The sequence below is a fragment of the Physella acuta genome, unplaced genomic scaffold (assembly GCF_028476545.2).
Source record: "Physella acuta isolate Inbredline_101_S28 unplaced genomic scaffold, ASM2847654v3 ptg001240l, whole genome shotgun sequence".
Classification (NCBI taxonomy): Eukaryota; Metazoa; Mollusca; class Gastropoda; family Physidae; genus Physella; species Physella acuta.
Genome location: NW_026732756.1, coordinates 25186 through 35102, shown reverse-complemented (window position 1 = coordinate 35102; position 9917 = coordinate 25186). Strand labels below are relative to the sequence as shown.

The 9917-nt window shown below is 38.6% G+C and overlaps 1 protein-coding gene across 3 annotated transcripts; it reads right to left on the bottom strand.

The window, feature by feature from the left end:
• Positions 1–590: 590 nt before the first annotated feature.
• Positions 591–7626, bottom strand: LOC131957423 (uncharacterized). Of its 3 annotated transcripts, none has more exons than XM_059322220.1 (4): positions 7470–7626; positions 4125–4193; positions 3319–3646; positions 591–2297 (listed from the first exon to the last, which is right to left on the bottom strand). In XM_059322220.1, the coding sequence occupies exons 2-4, from the start codon at positions 4165–4167 to the stop codon at positions 2243–2245; spliced, it is 426 nt and encodes a 141-aa protein (XP_059178203.1). In that variant the 5' UTR covers positions 4168–4193; positions 7470–7626; the 3' UTR covers positions 591–2242. The 3 variants fall into 3 exon arrangements, with proteins under 3 accessions (XP_059178203.1, XP_059178205.1, XP_059178204.1); XM_059322222.1 differs by having other exon boundaries at positions 7521–7623; XM_059322221.1 differs by lacking the exon at positions 7470–7626 and adding an exon at positions 6222–6401.
• Between the last annotated feature and the right edge of the window lie 2291 nt (positions 7627–9917).

Below are 9917 nucleotides of genomic sequence, written 5' to 3'. Positions count from 1 at the left end.
GTATGAAATAACGACGTTATTTGTGAATGATCATCTCTTATTAAAACCGAGATTATGCAAACTAGACAAAAAGAAATACATAAGTAGGCCTACATGGGATTTAAAAATAAGTTCCCGTTTTCTAAATATTGGGGATTCAAGTGAAAAAGTTTAAAATCAAAGAAATAATTTGATGCGTGCATAAAAAGTTATAAGTTTAATTGAAATAAATAAACACTTGAAAGCATGAAATCATGAACACAAAGCATACTCCAATCCTACCTCGTCTAGTGATGGTAAAGCTATGACCAAAGCAACAAGCAATCAATCGTAAAACAACACTAGCTGCATAATTGTGTTCAACATGAGACAGTAAATAAAATACTTAAAAAAAACTTTAAAAAAAAACACGTTTTTCTTGTGGACTAAAAAGTAGAAAATAAATTTTCATACATTTGATGACAAAAAACGTGGGTACGTTCACCATCAAATTTCCCGACCCATCTGCCCGACCCACGTTTTTTTGTCATCAAATGTATGAAAATTTATTTTCTACTTTTTAGTCCACAAGAAAAACGTGTTTTTTTAAAAAAGTTTTTTTAAGTATTTTATTTTCTCCTTTTTAGTCCGTTGCTACACATGAAAAACGTGGTTTTTTAAAAAAAATTTATATAGTTTATTTTCTACTTTATCTAATGACTTGATTAAGTATGACTTGACTAAGTGTTTATAAATACACGGACTAAAAATCTTGAGCGACCAGGATTCGAACCTGGGTTGTCGCGGCCACAACGCGAAGTACTAACCGCTATACGATCACGGCCAGCGCGCTCACATCGATTGGGGCCGAAGTAACTGTGTCAATAGGCCTCCAGTCTTGTCGGTATCTTTAGAAATCATGTCCTCAATTTTATGGTCCTTGGGGCGTAATTAAATTAAGCTAATTACGGTCTCTAATTGCTAGTTTTTATGATTGCATCTGAAATTGTTAGGCGAAAGTAGCCTACATGCCAAATTTCAGATCTCTAGAGCAATCAGAAGTGGGCTAATTTTCGATGTCAATTTTAACAACAAACATCCAAACAAACAAACAAACGCGAAGCTGAGTTAAGAAAAACGTGTTAATAATAAAAAATATGTAAACATCAATAAGCTCAATGAGTTGAAAAAGAAACCCTCCAAAAATTGGTTTCAAAAATACAATTCGACCCAGTATCGCCACAAGGCTGTGTCTAAAGTTGCTGTTCTTATGGGTGACACCAAGTGTCCTACTTTGTAAATAGGTGTATTGTTAACAATTTTAGAACCATCGATAGCCACTGATTTCTATCACTTTTAGCCCGAGAAAGGTTGGTTTTGCGCCTTTCACACGATTCACATCGACAACCACTGTGATTCTCAATAATGGCTGTCCTGCTGTGCTTCTGGGTTCCATCATTCACACGTTTAGAACCACTGACAGCCACTGTAATTCCTATCAATGGCTGCCCAGCTGTGTTTATGGGAACATCATCTACACTTTTAGAAGCACCCATAGCCACTGCGCTCTCCATTGCCTCATGGTGTTCATGGGGTTATCATTCACACTTTTAGAACCACCAACAGCCACTGTGATCCCCATTGCCTCATGGTGATCATGGGTATATTATTCACACTTTTAGAACCACCGACAGTCACTGTAATTCATATCAATGGCTGCCCCTCTGTTTTCATGGATTCATCACTCAACACTTTTAGAACCACCGGTACCCACTATGATTCCCATCACTATTAGCCCCACAGTGGGAATGAGTGTACCACTCCCACCCTTCGCGCCCTACAACAAAAACCGCCGCCCCGCTACTTCCCGGGCAGGTAGCCGCGGTGTAGATATAGCTCGTGCGCTTGTCCGGAAGTTCATTCCTGCGCGTGAATTTCCCTAAAGAAATTTGTTTACTGCAACCATGGGGATGAGACACGACAACAATTTGATTGTTTTCTGGACGAGGCTCGTATTTATTCGTCACGTCCCAGAAGAATCTATCATACTCTTGAACCATGTCTTTTAATTTCTCCACCAGCTGGAGGTCGTGGGTGATGCAGGTCACCCGGCAGGTGTCTCTCTCGGCGTTCACTTCCGTCACGCCCACCCCCTCCAGGTTCACGACGGGGCTGTCGTCGGCGTCGTAGCCCCAGCGGCACGTGGTGGCCTTGGCCTCGGCCGCGTCGAACACGACGTGCGCGGCCGTGTCCACGTGAACTTTGCCCCACGATTTTCGTGACGTCATCGAGTGGCGACACAGGGAGCATGGACAGGTCTGGTCGTCGTCTTCTGATAGCTGTCAGAGAAAGCATATAAGCATATATATTATATGATATCATTATTATGTATAATTATATAATTACATAATTAAATAGAAATAGATGTGGTTTTTTAGACTTTTCCTCGAGGGGGAGGGAGGGCACTTGAAATTTTCGGAAGGGGACGACGACACAATTTTCCGGGGGGGGGGTAGACCAGTAGCGTAGCGAGGGGGGGGGGCGGGGGGGACACATGTCCCCGGGCGCCGACCTTAGGGGGCGCCAAAATGGGTTGGAAAAATAAATTGAAAGGTTGAGGGGGGGTGCAAATCAAAATCTTGGGGGGGGGGGGGGTTGCAAATCGAAATCTAGAGGAGGGGTTGCAAATCGAAAGTTTGAGGGGGGTGCAAATCGAAAAGTTTGTCCCCGGGCGCCGGGAAGGGTCGCTACGCCTCTGGGGTAGACACTGGTTAAAGTATATTTTTTCTATATAAATTCTATTTGGTTGGCCATTTTGGTTTAGTGGCGGGGCATAACTGGACAAGACCTGATATATCTAGTGATTAAATATATAGTGTAATTTAATTATTTACTGAACTAGTAGTAAGAACTTCAATCGTAGACCTTAACAGAGGCGTAGCGAGGGGGGGGGGGCGTGGGTGTGGACCGCACCGGGTGACACCATTTAAGGGGGTGACACCAAGGCAAAAAATAGTAAAATATATAGAGAAAAATGATAATTCCACTTAATTAAGTGATTAATTAGTGTTAAAATAGAGTTTTAAGAGGTGCAAATCGAAAGTTTGAGGGGGGGGGGGGTGCAAATCGAAAATCGAAAGTTTGTCCCCGGGAAGGGTCGCTACGCCTCTGGGGGGTGACACCGTTAGTGCCGCACCGGGTGACACCCAACCTCGCTACGCCACTGGACCTTAACATGAATCGTAGACCTAACACTAACCGTAGACGTAACACTGATCTTAGACCTAACCATATCACTAGCTCTTATCATATCCTGTAACTGTAATACATAGTTCAAATCCTCTCTAGGCATCCTCTTACCTCTCCACATCCCACACTCGACCAGTCCCGTACCTCACCCACCCCTGGGTGCCGCCCCGGCCGTGGAACAGATACGGGATATCCGTCCCGTGGAAGAACTGGGGCCGGTGCGGGCTGACCGTGGCCACGGCAACGCGGACGGTCAAGAAAGCGAGGATCTTGATGAGCTGGTAGAAGTCCTTGTCGTGGTAGTGGTCGGGCAGGTGGTGGATGGTGAAGTCGTTGACGGCGATGAAGTGGGCGTGGCCCGGGTTTTTGAGGCAGCCTTGCTGGTGGCTGAGTAGGTCCTGCTCGCTCTCTATCTCGCAGATTTCTATTTCGTGATTTCCTGAAACAGAAGAGTCAACGTTTTTATCACATGAAGTATAGGGCTGGTAAGTAGGTCAATAAACAGTTCTATGGCTCATGCAGGTTTTATTGAGCCGAAGAACTGGTTGGTGACCTACTTACCAGCCCTATACCAACTACCACTTTCTCGGGCCTTTACAATGAGCACCCATGATTACAGTAACCTGTGTGATAGAACGAAATATATGAAATATATGAACTAAATTTATTAGCTACAACTGGACAACTTAGCGTATTTTAATCAACTTCTGTTACAATTTTATTAGCTTTATAGAAGGTCTAGTCTAGTATGAAAGGGTAATTTGCTTGATTAAATTCGAAATGAGATTCTCGAGCATCAGTGGTTGCTAAATACAAAAAAATAATTAAACCCCACCCCATATAAATCCCAATCCACCTCTACAACAACTCCCCCCCCAACTCCCCCCCCCCCACATGATGAACATATGTCCCCCCACCTGAATGCAGCCTCTCCAGCTCAAGTTTTTGTAGACCGGCCATGACCTTAGCATGTCGCGGGTCATCAACTGTAGCAATAAAATCATTGCAGCCATAAAAATCGCGGTTACAATACAAATATTGTAACAATATAACAGAGGCGTAGCGACCCCTCCCGGCGCCCGGGTACAAACCTTCAATTTTGCGCCCTCTCCCCCATATATTTTTTATATTTATAATTTAAAATACCAGCTTATTTTGGCGCCCCTACGATCGGCGCCGGGGGACATATGTACCCCCCCCCCCCCGTCGCTGCGCCTCTGCAATATAACATTGGATAAATATATATTGTAACAGTCAACCATATGAGACAAAAATATCTAAAAAATACTAAAACAACAACAAAATTGTTACAGTAAAAAAATTTGTGGCCATTAAAATGTTGTTTAAAAAAATGAAATAAAGTGCAACCAGGTCTTCTTTCAACAACTCTTCCGGGGTGAGGGGGCAAATGTGGAAATGTCAGTCTATCTTTCTGCCCCCCCCCCCCCCCCTCCCCGAAAAAACAAATTAGAGAATAATATATTTTAAAAAGACAATATATACTTTAGGCCTAATCAGTGTCCCTTCCACCTCGTAAATTTAAATGCCCCCCCCCCCATTGAAAGTTTCAAAGGCCTTCCCCGCTAGAAGCAAAGAAGGCCTGAAAAACACCGAAAGCAAAACTGATTGTAACAATAAAGTCATGTAACAACTATTTTTTTAAAATTGCTATTAAAAATGCTTTAACAATAATAAACATATGTTAAAACAATAAAATATTAATCTTTAATCTAAAAAAATATGGTATCAATAAAAATAAAAGATAAATTCAACTATATTTTTCTTACAAGAATTCAAAACATTTAAACAAATTTATATAACTACATTCAAAGTATATAAAGATACCAAGTTGTATCATATTTACTTCCTATGTACCATATCATTTCACTGGACAGTCAAATGAAAAGAGTCAAATTAATATAGAGAGAGCACTAGACTGCCAACCCATAAAGCCTCGAGTTCGAATCTGGGTTCAAGTCCACCCAACTCTGATAAGTACTTTAAACCCACATTAGGGGGAAAGTAAAAGCGGCTGGGCATAGTGCTGACCACACAATCCCTTCAAAATGCAAGGTCACAGAAAGAGGTGAACTCTACTTCACTTGCCCAATGAACCGTCAGGTTCGAAAAAGGAACTTACTTATTATATATATATATATATATATATATATATATATATATATATATATATATATATATATATATATATATACATACATATATATATACATATATATATATATATATATATATATATATATATATATATATATATATATATATATATATATATATATATATATATATATATATATCAAAGTGAAGGCAAGGAAAATAAGGATATTCAAAGTTATAAAACAAACTTTTACTGATAAAATAAAAAGTAACGAAAAAGTTACACTAAGTGATAAAAAACAAACACAAGGAACGAAATCTCGTTCTGACTATGTCGTCCTTGACCCTAGAAACACGAGACAGTATCTACGTGTTGTGTGTGGGTGGGGGAGGTGGGGTTATGGAACATTGTATCTTGGGGAAATGCTGACTTTCGCGACCATCTCACATAACATCTGTATTAGAACATTAAGGACAATCAACGTCTATGAGCACATCAACAGCTATAAGGGCATTAACAGTTAGAGAACATCAACAGCTCTAAGGACATCAACTGCTTTAATACGCCAACAGCTTTAAGACACCAACGTCTCTAAGGACATCAACAGCTATAAGAAATCAACAGCTATAAGGACATCAACAGTTGTAAGGACATCAACAGTTATAAGGACATCAACAGTTATAAGATATCAACAGCTATAAGATATCAACAGCTATACGTACATCAACAGCTATAAGGACACCAACAGCTATAAGGAAATCATTAGGTATAAGGACATCAACATCTATAAGGACATCAACAGCTATAAGGACATCAACAGCTATAAGACATTAACAGCTTTAAGACATCAACAGCTAAAAGGACACCAACAGTTCTAAGGACATGAAGTAAAACTCACCAGCCAATGACGGATGTTCTTCGAATTGAATTGACAATTTCTTTTCGTATTAAATTTATCATCAATTATTTTAACGTTTCTAATAAAAAGCAAAAATCACAATGCCCTACAGGTAAATAAAATTTCTTGTCGTTCTCACAGTTCAAGAAAACTGCCCCGCCTACGCCTAAACCAAACCTAAGACTAATTTACTGTGATTAGTTACGGCCCGATAAAAACGTAATTAGTCTAATAGTAAAATGTGACCGTTGACAGTTTTATTAATGGTGATTACAAGACCGCAGGCCAACTTTTATAGAAAGTCTCAGGATTAGAGCTAGAGTTACCGTAAATCGGATGGCAACAGTTCAAAGAATCGAGCTGCAAGTAATGTTAGAATTTTTTTAGCCATTATGTCGCGTTTTTACAAGACTTCTTGAAAATTTTAATATAAATGAATTCATTTACCCAATGTTGATTGAGCACAGTAACTATTTTAGAATGAAATTAACGGTTAAATAGTAAAAACTTCAAATTCTAGGGGGGGGGGCGTTGTAGGCTGAGGTGTAACGGCATTTAACCGGGGGGGGGGGGTCTGGCTTTTTGTGACGATGTGTGACGATGGAGACTGATGGGGAAGTTCAAAGTCGTTTTAAAAAGCGTGACGTCGTTTATGGATGACCCTTAGTATTAAAGATATCGCATACAGAAGATCAAATACATACTACCCTAACCTAACCCCACCTAACATGTAACTTTACATGACAAAATGACAAACCACCATAAAAGGTCTGTGTTTTAAAAACTTACTTCAGTCCTAACCTTAATCTAAGTAATCTTAACAACTTTCACTGACATTATATTACAACCTTCAACCTTATTCTTCCATTTTACCGGAGGATAGCATCGGGCTTCGTTGTGAAAAATACACACACAATCGCTGTGTTAGTTTTTTCTGATAGACTTACTTGATTCTAGATCTACATCTAGATTTAACTAAAATTGAATGCCGGCTACTACATTTTATGCTAAAGATCACGATACACTTCCCAGTTCGATCAAGAATATATATGGCATAAAGTTTCAATCGCTAATATTAATCGGCTTATACTATTGTATTTAATTGTAATCTAGTATTTATCCTTCAGTAGACGATGCATCGGCCAATGTCGAATTTACTTAAAGTAATGCTATCTTGAAGCACACAATAAACACAGACTTAGAACGAACAACCCATGGGCTGAAACTAAACACATTGCATGAACTCACCGTGTGTAGCTCAACTAAAAATAAACCGACCTTCACCCCGCAGTAACTCACACAAAAAGTAGGCCTAATTTAACTCTCGTCATTACGTCAAGCTTTGTTTCGTGAACCGACGACAAAATGGCCAGCAGACCTTACAACTTGCCATGTTGAGTGTGTTTTTTTTTTTTTTAGAAATAGAACATCGGGAATTCCCTGTTAGTAAAATTAGCGACCATGGCCTAGTTCAACAGCTGACAAATGAACATGGTAAAACAAAACATCTGCATGCGTTGTTTACGTTTTCTGCTGGGATTTTATTAGAATATATTAAAGTGCATGTGAATAAATGAGAGGGGTTTATATTTAGCGAGGGGAAAGAATCCATCAAAATAAATTGATTATCTCGATTAAGGGCCTCTATTTTTTAAAAAACCCGGGGGGGGGGGGGGGGCATCCGTAAATGAGTAAGGTTTTCTTTTGACGATTTCGCCTCCCTCCCTCCCCTCCGTCATGCGTCGTCACAAAAAGCCAGACCCCCCTAAAATGACGTCACACATCGGCGTAAACCTCCATCAAAATTGAATTTTTTTTTAAAACGTCGATTTTTTCCCCCCAAATATATCGATTTTATTTTTGTAAATAAACCGGGAGTGATCTCCCCTAAATTTTTTCGAATACTCTTATATAACACTACGGGGGATGGCAACTTGGGATATAGAAATATTTTTAATCAATTTTTAATTACTTAAACTTTTAAAAATAGAATAGAATCTCGTAAAAAAAACTGCACACCAAGTGAACGCCAAATAAAATGTGTATAAAAGTGAGGAATATTATTAGTACTTTATAAATTCACATGCGTTTTTTGAGCAATCGGGAATAGCCTAAAATACTACTTCCTTTCATCAGAAATTACTCAAAGTTTGAAAGAAGACAGAGAATTGGAGCTTTTACTTATATGTGAACTTTTATTTATCTATCTGAAATAGTACTCATGTTATAGTCTTTTGAAAAATTGAAAGTAGAAAAAGTTCCACTTCCGGGGTATCGGAAATCGCTGAAAAGTTGATACGGATCTACAAATTAGATATAATACTTATGTATGAAATTTCTGTGAAAATCTCGATTTTTTTTTTGCACGATTACAATACTTCCTCTATATATATATATATATATATATATATATATATATATATATATATATATATATATATATATATATATATATATATATATATATATCCCGAATAGCCATCCCCGTAGTGGTTTATAAAAATATTCGAGAAAGTTTAGCGGAGATAACTCCCGCTTTTTTAAAATGTGTGTAAAGTTCGTCCAAAAATTAGTCACGTTTTTATAACCGTATTTATTTTAATTACATAGCACCACATTTGACAAAATATGTTTCACACCTACCGAGACTATTGACTAAGTACACTTACCCCCCCCCCCCTTTCCCCTTTACCAGAGTGGTCAGGGTATTGCCTACTTCATTTCAACATAATTATTTATTTTCACATGATCACAAACACACATAATGGATGGTAAGAAATAAGCAATTACACAACGTAAGTTATTGCACTGAGCTAGGATGTTACAGTTACACATATATTTAAAAAAACTAAATGATGATAAACTTGGCGTACAAATAGCTGCCATCATGCTTGTGGGACATTTGTAGGTCCTTAGGGACAGTCTGAGGACAAAAAAATATGTAATAAAATGCAACGTCTGTGTTGATTTATCATTTTCTTTAGCAGACTCTAATTTGATTTGATACCAGAGTTCTTTCAGGCGTCTCTTCGGGGAGGGGGGGGCTGCGCTTCCCCCCCCTCCCACTCTCAGAAGAAAGTCTAACGCCCCCCCCCCCCCCCACCCGTACAAAGCAGAATTTAAATAGAAAAAACATACTTTTACCAGTAGCCGCATCCCCCCCCCCCCCGGGAAATTTAGTCCCCCACCCTAGTGAAAATTTCAAGTGCCCCTCCCCCCGGAAAAAAAGTCTCAGTAGGTTTAAATACTTTTACTATTATGTTAGAGTTATAGTGCTATTATAGTTTCGACCTATCACTAACCAGTCATTTGTGTTTGTAAATACTATACGGATCAGTCATCGCCACACATATGGGGTTAAAACATGTTTTTCTAGCCTGTTTTGATAAGATTCCGTTTATGTTTAACTTCACTGAAGCTGGTTGATCAACCCATTTGTGTGCCAGAAATGTAAATTATTTTAGGAAGCCTCGCTGTAGATAAACCGTTTGCGAACAGAAAGCGATGAGAGCTAATTGTAATACTTGAGGGGATGGTTGAAGTTTTTATCATGGGGAACAACTCGAATTTGGATGGTCTTTGTTAGATTATAACGATCGCTTAACTTAGATATAACAAAAATTAGCTAAAACAAAATAAAATATACTTTTTCTTGTAAGAAAAAAAGAATATATATATATATATATATATATATAT

Coding starts and splice junctions, on each gene's coding strand:
- LOC131957423 (XM_059322220.1), bottom strand. CDS start 4,167: ATGGCCGGTCTACAAAAACTTGAGCTGGAGAGGCTGCATTCAG. Junction 3,647..4,124: donor GCTGGAGAGGCTGCATTCAG/GTGGGGGGACAT, acceptor CTTCTGTTTCAG/GAAATCACGAAATAGAAATC. Junction 2,298..3,318: donor CGAGTGTGGGATGTGGAGAG/GTAAGAGGATGC, acceptor TTTCTCTGACAG/CTATCAGAAGACGACGACCA.